This window comes from Erinaceus europaeus, chromosome 13 (assembly GCF_950295315.1).
Source record: "Erinaceus europaeus chromosome 13, mEriEur2.1, whole genome shotgun sequence".
Classification (NCBI taxonomy): domain Eukaryota; kingdom Metazoa; phylum Chordata; class Mammalia; order Eulipotyphla; family Erinaceidae; genus Erinaceus; species Erinaceus europaeus.
Window position 1 is genome coordinate 88,983,686 of NC_080174.1, and position 14,252 is coordinate 88,997,937.

The window sequence follows — 14,252 nt, forward strand, 5'->3', positions numbered from 1 at the left end:
GTATTAAGAGCATTTTCTCATACTAGTGGCTGTATGGTACCAAAAAGCTAAACCTGCGGTAAAAGCAGAATACAGATTGTAAAGATACTTTGATGGGATTAGAAATATTTGAATTTGATCACAATAAAAAAAGTGCCATGATATTAAGAAGCAGTATCTGATCCTACCAGCAGATTAGTAGTAGCTTTGGGATAGAAAGATAGAAGAGTGCTCTGGCCACATCGAAGCAGGAGCCAGAGAGTGAAAGGATTGTGCTGAAACTCCAGTCACTTGATAATGAAAGTGGAATATCTGGAAAAGGTAGGAACAAATCAATGGAGTGAGGTGCAAGTAGTGGGTCTCCGAATAAGATAGGTATTTTTAACTACACAAAATCTAATGGCAGAATTTGAGAAAAATCCTCAGACTTTATCCACATGAACTTGGGGAAACTAAATTCCATTTAGTGAATAGACTAGTTTGAGGAGACAGAAGAAAGTTTATCAAGGGAAATTGTGTGTGTGTGTGTGTGTGTGTGTGTGTGTGTGTGTGTGTGTGTCCCCATAGATCAGAGCAGGTATAATTCTTCTTCTTCTAGCGTTTGCCCTTCTTCCGTAGCCAGTCAACAGCGTCAGGTTGAGCCTGATGTAAAGTTTCGAGACCTCCTTTGAATCTGGAGAGGTGGCAGTCGTTGACTATGCAGGGGCAGTTCGGGTCGTCTCTGGCTCCCCAGCGATGGAACATAGCGGCGCACCGGCCATGGCCTGTTCGATAGCGATTGAGGAGGGCCCAATCATAACGTGCTAGGTCAAAGCCGGGTTGACGCTTGCAGGGGTCTGTGATGAGGTGTTTGTTCTTTGCCTCAGCTGACTGCCAACTCTGTTTCCAAGAGACTGGAACAGAGAAGTTCAGTGTAGGCGTAGGGGACCAGATTGGGTGACGAGACGTCAAGCGTTGGACAGGGTGGGCGAAGATATCCGCATATATTGGCAGGTCCGGTCAAGCGAAGAGGTGGGAAATGAACTTAGATGATGCCGCCTCCTGATGAATATCTGGCGGGGCGGGGCGATGTTGCTAAGAACTGGCAGCCATGGAACCGGGGTGGAACGGATGGTTCCAGAAATGATCCTCATGGAGGAATATAATTTGGAATCAACCAAGTGGACATGGGGGCTATGGAACCATACTGGGGCACAGTATTCTGCAGTGGAATAGCATAATGCCAGAGATGATGATCGTAGTGTGGAAGCGCTCGCGCTCCATGAGGAGCTGGCCAGTCTTGCAATGATGTGATTCCTCACGCCCACCTTTGCTGCAGTTTTTATGAGATGTTCGTGAAATGACAGAGTACGATCGAGAGTAACGCCAAGATAGACTGGCTGGGCTTCATGCCGGATTCTCGTATCGCCAAGCTGCACATTAAGCTCACGCGAGGCCGAGGCATGGTGTAGATGGAAAACAGATGATACCGTTTTTGTAGTGCTAGGGATTAGTCGCCATTTTTTACAGTCATCAGATATCAGAGACATGTCTTTCATGAGTGTTTCCTCGAGGATGTCGAACTTGGATGCCTGAGTTGCACAGCAGATGTCATCGGTGTAGATGAACTTCCTTGAAGAAGTTTCTGGGAGGTCATTGATGTAAATATTGAATAGCGTAGGAGCCAAAACAGAGCCCTGGGGGAGGCCACTTGAGACAAGTCTCCATCTGCTAGACTTGTCACCCAGATGCACCCGGAATCTTCTGTTTTGGAGAAGAAACGATATAGTGTTGGCCACCCATGGAGGCAGGCATCTTGAGATCTTGACTAGGAGACCACGGTGCCAGACCGTGTCATAGGCTGCTGTGAGATCAACAAAGACAGCACCCGTCTTTAAATTCTTCTGGAATCCATTTTCAGTGTAAGTTGAGAGGGCCAGGGCTTGTTCGCAGGTAGATCTTCCTGGGCGGAAACCAGCTTGGGCGGGTGATAGGAATTTCTCTGTAAGAGGAGAAATACGTGACAGAAGCAGCCTCTCCAGGAGTTTGTAACACACGGAGAGGAGAGAAATTGGTCTATAGCTGGCGGCCAGTGTTGGGTCTTTCTTTGGTTTCAAAACCGCTATTATCTTCGCATGACGCCAAAGTTTGGGCATAGACTCAGATTCCAAGATGTGGGACAGGAATGAAGCGAGCCACTTCTTTGCCGCGGGGCCCAAGTTAAGAATGAGCAGGTATAATGAAAGTGGGTGTCTCTATAAGAATCCTAAAGAAACTGTAACTGAGAATAAGAACACAACAGAGTGCAGGAGAGCGGTCAGTTTAGAGATGGTGATTGATTTGGGAAATAAATCAAGGCCTCTAGTGGAAAATTTGGTGTATTAAGCTCACACATGACAGTGAGCAAGGACCTGGGCTCAAGTTCCTGGTGCCCCTCTGCGGAGAGAAAGCTTCACAAGCGGTAAAGCAGGGCTTCAGGCGTCTCACTTTCTCCCTCTCTGTCTTCCCTCCCCTCTCAATGTCTATATCTATCCAATAAATACATAGTAAATCATTATTTAAAATGAAATTTTGGTCTATGGAGTCATAAAATGCTTTAAAGATACAACTTTTCTACTGCAAAAGTATGATGTGGCAGAGAGGAAAGCATCTGGGAACAGCATTTTGCTAAACCTTTCAACAGACATGTAATCTCAAGACAAGAAACCAATATTGATTACTATTCACCTCAAGATTACAACCATACTTTTGACTTGAGTCAAAGCACAGTACAGATAATAGGTTGTTTTAATTTCTGTTTCTTTAATTCTAACAGTCCCTGTTTGGGCATCAGAGTAGGGTATTGGGGATTAAAGCCAGATAGTAAATGACATTTGTAAGAAGCCTAAGGTCTATATTTTATTGTCTTGGTCTTGAAATTCCTATCAAGTATTGAACTTTTCAAATGACAAGTATAGACTGTGTCTATGAATTGCTTTCATACACTTAACTTAATGAAGTTAAGTTGAAGATGAGTATGACCTTTGATTCCAAATCACCTGTTTCCATCAAAAAAAAAATAATCAAACTCTATAGTCATAGTTTAAAAATTCAATATGTACTTAATAGAAAAGTCAATTAAATATGATGCTAATTACAAGGTTAGACTTTTTTAAATGTTTCTTTCTTTTTTAATTTGTTTATTATCTTTATTTATTGGATAGAGACAGCCAGAAATCGAGGGGGAGAGTGACAGAGACACCTGCAGCCCTGCTTTGCCACTTGCAAAGCTTTCCCCCTACAGGTGGGGGCTGGGGGTTCGAACCTGGGTCCTTGTGCACTGTAACATGTGCGCTCAACCAGGTGCGCCACCACCCGGTCCCCAAGGTTAGATTTTTAAAAGACAGAATCATATGCATTTAAACCTGTTCTATTATATGTATGACTAACGAATGTTGACAGTTGTATGCAGTTATAGGATCACTACCATAACCAAAATAGAGAGGATTTCTACTACCCCAAAAACATTCTGAGAGGAACAACCACTGTTGTGGTTTCTATCCTCATGTTTTTACTGCAAGATAAGAAGAGGAGGACACACCAGAGCATAGCCGCTGTCGGAAGTGGTGCTAAACATCTAGCAGGGACTGAAGCCAAGCTCTCTCCCTCACTGCATTTCCCATAATTGACTGTTTTCTAAAACATTATAAAAATGGTATCGTGATTTCGTTCATAGTTTATTTTTACTTAACACATTGGCTTTGAGATATATGTGTGTCATTTCAAGAATCAGTACACTTTTTAATCTCCTTTTATTTTTACTTAATTTTTAAAATATTTATTTATTCCTTTTTGTTGCCCTTGTTGTTTTATTTTTATAGTTATTGATGTCGTCGTTGTTGGACAGGACAGAGAGAAATGAAGAGAGGAGTGGAAGACGAGAGGGGAGAGAAAGACAGACACCTGTAGACCTGCTTCACCACCTGTGAAGCGATTCCCCTGCAGATGGGGACCTGCGGGCTCAACCGGGATCCTTACGCTGGTCTTTGTGCTTTGCGCTATGTGTGCTTAACCTGCTGCGCTACCACCCAACTCCCTATTTTTACTTAATATTCCCTTACACCACACACCCCAATTTGTTTTTCTGTCACTTGAATTTTATAGAGTTCATTGAACAAATGTTATGCTTGTCTTATTCCAAGTATGTCATGATTTTTTGTGTGTGACTGCCAGTAAATTTTCTGTCCATTGGCATTTTATTACTGGTTTGTAGAAACAATTGATTTTTGTATACAGATTTAATATCCTGCAACCTCACTAAATCTATTCCTTAGTTCTTGTCCTTATTTTGTATATTTGTATGGACAGTTTCTATTATCTTATCCTCTTGGGATAAAAAGACTTTTTTTTATCCTTTTATATTCATGTACCTTATTACAATTTTCCCCCTGTCTTGACTAAGTCCTCTTTTATAATGTTTGATAGGAGAAATTAAAACTGATTTTATTGTCATATTCCTAATCTTAGAAGAAAAGTACTCCGACCTTCACACATTTCTACATTTTATTTGTAACTGAAAAGATTTCAGGGGGCCAGGTGGTGGCGCACCTGTTTAAGTTCTCACATTACAATGTGCAAGAACCCAGGTTTAAGCCCCTGGTTCGCATGTGCAGAGGAAAAGCTTTGTGAGTGCTGAAGCAGGGCTGTGGGTGTCTGTCTGTCTCTCCCACTCTATCTCCCCCCTTCTTTCTCAATTCCTTTTTTTATTTATGTATTTTTAATTTTTTTATTATCTTTATTTACTTAGTGGATAGAGACAGCCAGAAATCAAGAGGGAAGGACATGATAGAAAGGCAGAGAGACAGAGAGAGACACCTGGTTCCAAAGTATTCTGTATTTTTAGGAATTTATTCTAACTGATCCCAATTTCATACATTCAAAAATCTATGCTAGTTTTCTAATACTCTGCAGAAGTTACCACTCATTCGTGGACTTAAAACCTCGATTTATTATCAGTAACTGTCAATGAGGAATATGTGTTGGCTGTGACTTGAAGGAGAGAGAGAGAGAGAGAGAGAGAGAGAGGAGATCTGGAGTGGAGAGGGAACACAATTCTTTATTTACGCGGGCACCTCAGAGTTGGCCGAGAGCGCAGTGGTTTGGGCCACATGGAGTTAGCCAAAATGGCCGCCTTGAGCAGCAGTCTTCCCTGCGTCTAATCACCTAAGTGAAAAGAGGGCAAGAGAGAGAGGAGCGGAAGAAGAAGGGATTTATAAGGCAAAAAAACGGGAGTGACGAGCTGGGACAGGATTGGTTGGGAAGGGAATTGAGAATATCCTATTAACTCTTGTGGGAACTGGCACTAGCCTGAGGGGACAACATGGCGGAACAGGTGCTCCAAGAATGACCCAACTCTCGCTGGAACTGGCACTAGCCTGAAAGGACATCTGCACAGCAAATATGGACATGGATAGCGAAGTTTTCTGCTTCAGTCTCACCAAGTTGTCCCCAAGCTCTGATCTCCTGTACAGGCCCTACTGTAGGAGAGCCCACTGGCAAGCTGATTCGCAGTGTTTGCAGGATTCATTTCCTGTTGCTAGAGATCTGAGAGCCCCCATTTTTTACTATCTGCTGGAGGCCATTCTTGGATCTGAGACAATTCAGTTCAGTTCCCAGGCAGGGGACCCAATCCAAAGGCAGTTCATAGCAAAGCAACTTGTTCCTTTGAAGCCAACAACTTAGTAAAATGAATCTCCCAGCAAGATGGAATCATATAATGTCATACAATTTAGGGCAGCAGGCCGTCATTTCTACCACACTGCATCAATGAAGTAAATTCTAACACCCAAGAGAAGGTTTCACAAAGGCATAAGCATTGTTGGGTGAAGGCCATGGGAACCACCTTAGAATCTGTCTACCACATCTCTGAGATATGGTTTGCTGAAGCTCTTCTGATAATGAATATTAGCAACCTGTAAGTGTGTATATAGACAACAAATTTTGTAAAACAAGTATATTCAGAGGGTGGAGTTAGGGTTTGAGAGATAGCAAAACGTTCCTGCAAAAGACCCTGAGCTTCTGAGTTCCCAAATTCAGTTATTGACATCAACACACATTAGAATGCTTTGATTTGGGGGCTGAGCACACATGTCACCGTGTGCAAGAACCTGGGTTCAAGCCTCCAGTCCCTATCTGCAGGGGGAAAGCGTCACGAGTGGTGAAGCAGTGTTGCAGGTGTCTCTCCGTCTCTCCCTCTCTGTCATCCCTTCCTTCTGGATTTCTGGCCTTCTCTATCTAATAAATAAATAAAGATAATAAAAAGAATCCTCTGATTAAAATATATATACATATATGCATATTTATGTGAATTATGAACATTAGTTTTATCTTCTTTTTGTTTTCCAAATGTTCTGTAATACTATTATATTATTCTTGTGGCCAGAAGCTATATAAATTAAAAGGTCTATGTGTGAAATGTCTTTTTATGTTAGAGTTGAAGACTTTACATTCACTTTTTTATGCCAGTGTATAAAACCTGAAAGCTAATTTGGTTTAACTATTCTATTAGGGGTCAGATGTGAATAATATAATTCCATGTGACTTATAAAGCAAATGCAACTAGAAAAAAATAATGTTGAAACAAGAATATCCACATGCAATCTTAATTTGCCTCTTCCAACAGTGAAATATGTATGAATGGAAGTCATGGTTTCAATATGGGACTTTTGATTTAAGTTCTTAATACAGTGAGGGAATTAGTACATAGATAAGTCCAATATAGACAATCACAAGTTGCTTTCAAAATAGGAAAGTGATTTCTTTCTTGAGAATTCCCTTAATTAGTACAAACTCTTGGATTTCATTGAGTAGTACAGAGGAAAAAGAAGACCCCTGTTATCATCTTCATCAAGTTTATCTAATTAGCTAAGGAATAGCTTTTTTTTTCAATCTTCTTGTATATTCCAACAAAAAGGTCATCTTGACAGGTGTGACATTTGTTACTATTTGAGGTTACAAAGTAGTACCACAAAATGCATAATTAAAAGTTAAATATATTTTAGTGGACTTAACCAACTTCAAGTATCTCTCAAAAATACATTTTCAAAGTATAATACTTGATTATGTAGGGAATTAAAAAAATATATATCCCTAGTACCCAAACCATAGCTTTGTCCAAAAGTAGAAAATGGTTGACAGTTGTATAAAATATGATTAGTATAAACACTCTACTCATCGATAAATAGGATCCTATGATATTGACTTTTACTCTAACGGCAGAGTAATCTGATGGAGTGAAATGAAATATAAATACATATGCTGGGAGAGGAGAAAGAACTTGTCACATCAGAACCATGTCTTGCACCTGGCAAAGCTTTGGTGCTGTGGTGTCTCTCTGATTTTCTCTTTTTTCTTCTTTCTTTCTTTCTTTCTTTCTTTCTTTCTTTTTCTTTTGCCTCCAGGGTTATCACTAGGCCTTGGTGCCAGCACTATGAATCTACTGCTCCTGGAGGCTATTGGACAGGACAGAGAGAAACTGAGAGAGAAGGGGAAAACAGAGAGGGAGAGAGAAAGACACCTCCAGACCTGCTTTACCACTTGTGAAGCCACCCTCTGCAGGTGGGGATTGGGGGCTTGAACTAGGATCCTTGCACTTCATAGTATGTGCACTTAACCCAGTGTGCCATCGCCCAGCCTCTCTCATTTTTCTATCTGAAAATGTTGATCTGAAGCAGTGATTGTTTTACTATAAGCATCAGCAAAATTTGATTATAGCTAGTATAAACAAAGCAATCTTGCTTTTTATTCTGACTTTTCCTATAACTTATTTTTGGCAGTCCAATTTTGTTTTTGGAATCGTCAGAATGCGATCAATTCTTAAATCCTTAAAGAAATGCTCTATATAAGAAGTTAGATTTCCCTGCAATATAAACTAGAGAAGCATCAATGAAGTTAGACATTTTTGATCAAAGAAGTTTTACAACATAATACCTTCTAGGTGGTAGTTCAAACTGTCCTTTAGCTAGAAAATTAATAATATCTAGATATTTTGATTATTAATACTTAGTGTTGAAGTAAATTATTAGATCAAAGGCTTAACCTTCTCCTCATTGTACATATTAACTTCCATTTTGAAAAAGTCATAAATGGTTCCTTCTTTTGAATGACTATAGGGATCAAAGGATATTAAAGTAAGACAGGAGTTAAATTTGGGTTGAAGATTGTTGAAGATTTCTACCATTAGTATAAAAATACCTGTACGACTAGGATATGAATAAGCTTTAATATATTACAAGAAAGAAAAAAACAGTAAAGTTATTATCATCCATAAAATTTTATTCATATAAGATAAAAATTTGGGGCCTTTAAGTCAAGTATTTAATATTCTCTAAACTATATCCACCACTAACATTTTCAAATCTTATTTCCCAATAAAGTCAGACATAAAGCATTTATCTAGAACTCACCTTCCTGTTAATCCCTCAGATGAACTTCCTGCTTATGGTAAAGGGTGAACTCTGTTAGGTAAGCTATGACCTGGACCTTCTATCTTTCTTTAAGAGCAAGAAGGTGGAAATTTTGAAGCTCTAGGCAAACAACTCAAGTTCAATATGGAAATAAGTCATTTGTAGTAAAGATGATCTATATTATTAAGAGAATAAAAATAATTAAATTTGCTATAAAATATTATTCAGTTCAGATTCCCTTTGTGAAGTTTAGAAATAATTTAAACAGTACATTTAGAATATGGTCTCAGAACTTACTTGTTGAGAGTATTTATTAGTATGAACCACTAGACTTAAAACTAGGCATTTCTGAGAAACAGTACAAAGCATATATCTTGTAATGTTCAAGTACATTGGATGAGAGATCATCTGCATATATACTTCTGCTTGTTATTAGTTGAGGACTGTTTGAAAGAAATATATTTGAAATAATCATAGAAGCAACGATTATAATAAAGAAAAAATAGAATAATGTCATCAACAATAATATTCACTGAAAGGAGATAGTGTTTTTTTTTTCCTGAATAGCCCTCTGTTAAAATTCAATCCGGGGAGTCGGACAATAACACAGTGTTAAGCGCACTTCGTGCAAAGCACAAGGAAGGGAGTAAGAATCCTGGTTCAAGCCCTGGGCTCCCCACCTGCAGGGGAGTCACTTCACAGGTTGTGAAGCAGGTCTGCAGGTGTCTATCTTTCTCTCCCCCTTTCTGTCTTCTCCTCCTCTTTCCATTTCTCTCTGTCCTAACAACAACAACATCAATAACAACAACAATAATAACTACTACAACAATAAAAAAGCAAGGGCAACAAAAGGGAAAATAACATAAATTAAAAAATAAAATAAATTCAATCTGATTGACAATTTGAAGTTTTAAATGCTTAGACTGCAGGAACATATACTCAGAGCTATTTTCTGTGCATCAAAAACTTCGAGGCATTCAATCCATTTTCCCGTCTCATATTAATTAAATAGTGGTTTGTGAGACTGAGTTAACAGGAGTGTATATTAGCACCATTCCCACCACCCAAGGTCTCTGCCCCTCCACCCTCCACCCCCCCCCCTTACAGTGAAGCTGAACATCCACCCTCACTCTCCACCCAGAGATTTGTATTTGGTGCCAATGCTCTAAACTCAGTCAGATTCTGCTTTGTGTTTCCCTTTCTGTTCTTTCTCAACTTCTGTTTTTGAGTGGGATCATCCCAGGAGATTTTTTTTTAATGGTGAAGTATTCTTACAGCATGATGCAATGCTGTAGTCATGCCATATGTTAAAGTCTGGGGAACATTGTTCATAGCATGATCTGATTTATAAAATATTCAAAAATTTAAAAATCTGCATGACATTTTGTATAAATTTAAATAGCACAGTAAGAACTCTTTGAGGGCTGGTCAGTGATGAGCCAGGTTGAGCACATAAAACGCACTGTGCAAGGACCCAGGTTCAAGCCCTCTGTCCCCACCAGCAGGGGGAAAGCTTCACTGCTCGTGAAACAGGTCTGCAGATGTCTCTCTTTCTCTCTCCCACTCTATCTCCCCTCCCCCTCTCAATTTCTCTCTGTACCATTAAATAAATACATACATATCTTTTTAAAACTCTTTGAAAAGCAAACAGTAAACACCATGGTGTCATACCTGGAGCAGATAGGAAGATGTAGTCCTAGTAAAATACCCAGAGGGTTTTAAAGGTACTGTTTCTATTTATTAAATTATATGCACAAATAGTCTTTTAGGCATAAAATTTTACATAGCAAATGTTTGGGCAGAGGAAGAGAAAATATGAAATGGAACTCAGATACATCAGTTTGGGAATAGTAAGCAAAACAGGAAAAAGTGGCTCACTTGAAGTCAAGGAGAGAAGCATCAGTGATGGAAACTGTTGCTAGGATGTGAGGGATACCATCTGAAATGAAGTTAATGGATTTGAGACCGAAGTGGTCATTGCAGGCTTTGGTGAGTACCGTTTCAGTAATAAAGTTGGGGACATGCTGGAGAACAATGGCATGAGTAGTAGTAAAAAGCAATGAGGAAAGGTCACTTTTAAATGATTCTAACATAAATGCAAGGAGGAATGCTGATTGTAATTGGAAGGGAAAATAAAGATGAACGCTATTTCAAAGCATTGAACAAAACACATTCTTGTCTAGACTATCGATGAAGATATTTAACTATTTTAAAAATTAAATTTAATTATAGAAAAAATATTTCCTGCTAAGAAAAAGTCTCCAGGAAAGTCACAGAGCTAAATCTTTTGGGATATATATATTTTGGGGATATATATATATATATATATATATATTTCATTATATACTAATGAAATTATATATTTGGGGGGATATATATATATTTCAATATCTTATGTACACACTTCTTTTGATTGTTAGAATTCTCCCAAAGAATATTTTGTCAACTCTTTTTTTATAATGCTTAAAACCTCTAAGATTCTGTTTAATTACATTTTAATGTTCGTGAATGTGGATTGAAGCAATTTGCATTGTAATGCACATATGTATTGAGCATGGATTAAAGAAATTATCAGTAAGAAGACAAAATACTCCTCCCATTTTCTTTTGGTGCAGCTCTAGTTAAGATTTAAATGAATCGCAGACACATCCTACTAGCTCCATGAGACTCTATTCTTGCATGATACTGTATGTGACTTTTCTGTTGAGAAAGACTATTAAAATTACAAAGTAGACATAGAACTTGACACATCTATAAAAGCACCGCCCCAGTGTGCAGAAGGCTAGAGCGACAGTTCAGATATGGTTTCTCTGACTTTGGCAGTGACATAAATCTCCACATAAGAAAGCAGAATGGTGGGTGGTAACAATCATTCCTTTTAATAACAGGCAAAATCTTCAAGCTGTAACGACATGCTCAATAAATTCTTCCATTACTGTGATACCAAAGGAGAGTTGAAAATGTATTGCAATTATCTTTTTTTCTTCCCAGACATATATTTCTGTGCCGTTTCTATGGTAACTTCTACGCAGTGACTAAACCTTTAACTCTTTTCCAGACTCCCTGATGGCTTCACACAGCTTTTGAATCTGACCCAGCTCTACCTGAATGACGCCTTCCTTGAATTTCTCCCAGCCAACTTTGGAAGGTAAGTTTAAGAAATTTCCAGCAACAAGATTTGATTTCACTTTAGGGAAGTACTAGACCACAGCCTGTAGACAGGACTTCAGAAGTGGCCTTTGTAATTAAAGACAGAGCTCAATAAATGGGACAATGGTATGGAATGAAACATAGTAGAAACATAGAGAAAGATTTAGAGGAAAAGTAGAAGAAGGCTTAAGGATCCCGTTTCAAGCCCCCTTGTCCCCACCTGCAGGGGAGTCGCTTCACAGGCGGTGAAGCAAGTCTGCAGGTGTCTGTCTTTCTCTCCCCCTCTGTCTTTCCCTCCTCTCTCCATTTCTCTCTGTCCTATCCAACAACATCAACAACAGCAGTAATAACCACAACAAGGCTACAACAACAAGGACAACAAAAGGGGAAAAAAATTAAAAGGGGGGCTGGGTGGTGGTGTACCTGGTTAAGCACACACATTACCATGCACAAGGACCCGGTTTCAAGCCCCCAGTCCCCACCTGTAGGGAGGATTCTTCAGGAGCAATGAAGGAGGTCTGCAGGTTTCTCTTTTTCTCTCTTCCTCTCTGTCTCCTCCACCCACCAAGTTCTAATTGTCTTATCAAATAAGAAGAGAGAGACCTGCAGCACCATCTTACGACTAGTGTTTGTGAAGCTTCCCACCTGAAAGTGCAGACCAGGGGCTTGACGCCAGGTCTTTGCTTACGGTAATCTCTTCATTCTTCTGAGTGTGCCACCACCCAACCCCAGCCCCACATTTTTAACATTATAGAGTTTAAGTCAAGGAAAAATCTCTGTGAGTCAGCATTTTCCCCATCCCCTCTCTACATGTTGTATGGTGGACACCACATTGAAATTTCATCTCTATGGCAACAGACTCTGAAAGATAAACTCATCCACTGAGGCATCCCCAAAGTATTCTGCTAACCTCTACCACCCTCCCAGGAAATCCAGACCTGCCTACCTCCTGCTGTCCTACCTATCTCCTGAGGAAAATTTAAGTAGATGGCCTCTTTCATCACAGCTTCAAAGGCAAGGGAACTTGGAGGAATGCTCAGGACATTTGAGAAACACAAGTTGGTCTTCAGAGACCCACACTAGTGTGTGTGTGTGTGGGGGGGGGGGGGGGGGGGACTCTGTGGTAGCTCTGTACATTGGTTCCAGCTCCAGCGGACCAATCATAGCCACTGGCAAAGAGCTCAGACAGGAAAACCAACCTCAGGCTACCCACAGCCATGCCTCTGAACAACTTCCCTCCCTCGGAGAGGTGGACTCAGACTTAAAGTCTAACTGTTCTGAAGCTTTGCAGCAATGCTAAGGAGAGAACAAACGCCAGAACACTTCCTATCCAAGCACATGGAGAAGGACACACAGAAAAGGGCTCTTAGTAGAGCAGACCCCCTTGGTCTTTTCCAAATCAGCACCAAGAGACATTCAAGATCCTTAGCAGTCCTCAACTTTGCCCCCCAACTTGGCTAACCAGCTCTTGAAAGATCAGGTTCCATGGATTCTTGGATTCTTCTGATTGAGCCTGTGGAAAATAAAAAAAAGGGGGGAGCCGAGAAGTGCAGATTCCTGCAGGAACTCTTGACATGGCTCCCAACCTTGAAAGGAGTGTGGAACCCCTCATCCTACCCAAACAGTAGACCTGCCAGCTTAGTTGGACAACCTCCGCATTGTGGCTCAGTAGCTCCAACCCCACCCAGAGAGCACTCTGCTCCCCCTGCTCATACACCTGCTTCCACCACACACAACTTGCAATTCCTGCGATGAACACAATCTCTCCATGGTCCTGCCACAGCGTGATGACATTCATGAGAGGACCTCCGTCTCACAGAGATTAGGCCTAGCTGAGAACTGAGGTGACTTGCAGTGGGGAGGTTGGGGACTCAGAACTCTGGTGGTGGGAACACTGTGGGCATATACCTCTAGTGACATGTAATTTTGTAAATCATTATTAAATCACTAATAAAATAAAAATAAATAAATAAATTTGAAAACATAAAAAAAGAGATTAGGCCTACTAGTACCTGCCCTCTTTGCCACACTGGCTGGCTGGAAGCTCCTACCTTCCATACTTTTAATAGCTATATATCTTTTTTAAATATTTTAATCTTTCTAACTTTTTAATCTCTATTTATTATTGAATAGAGAGAGTATTGAGAGTATTGAGAGGGTTGGGGGAGATAGAGAGGAAGAGAGACAGAGAGACACCTGCAGCCCTGCTTCACCACTTGTGAAGCTTACCCCCTGCCGGTGGGGACCAAGGACTTGAGCCCAGGTCCTTACGCACTGTAGTATGTGCACTTAGCCAGGTGTGCCACTGCCTGGCCCCAGTAACTATATCTCCTAAAGTCACCTCAAACTTGATCCACAGAAATGCTTCCCGTAATAGCCCCTAATGAGAAACAAGGCACTTAAATTTTAATGAAAATAGAAGAGCTCACCTACACAAAGAAATCAAGATATAAACACGGGAAAACTCAAATGCAGTAGAGTTGTCTGGGTCTCTGATGTGGACAAGTGCAAGAACACGCAGGACGTACACATCCACAGTCTTTACAAAGTTCCAGTGACTTGGACTCATCAGCTCAGGACACAGAATGGCAAGACAGATGAGGAAGCGTATCAAACTTTTGGCTGCTTGCAGCAGACATGTCTTTTTTTTTTTAATTTCTTTATTGGGGGATTAATGGTTTACAGTCAACAGCAAAATAC

The 14,252-nt window shown here is 40.2% G+C and overlaps 1 protein-coding gene across 2 annotated transcripts in view; it reads left to right on the plus strand.

Moving 5' to 3' along the window:
- The window catches only part of LRRC7 (leucine rich repeat containing 7), a 583,417-nt gene that overhangs the window by 305,005 nt on the left and 264,160 nt on the right, over nt 1-14,252 (plus strand). For both annotated transcript variants that reach the window (XM_016189360.2, XM_016189361.2), the window contains exon 6: nt 11,461-11,550. In XM_016189360.2, coding sequence (XP_016044846.2) covers nt 11,461-11,550 — 90 coding nt within the window. The remainder of the gene's footprint in view (nt 1-11,460; nt 11,551-14,252) is intronic.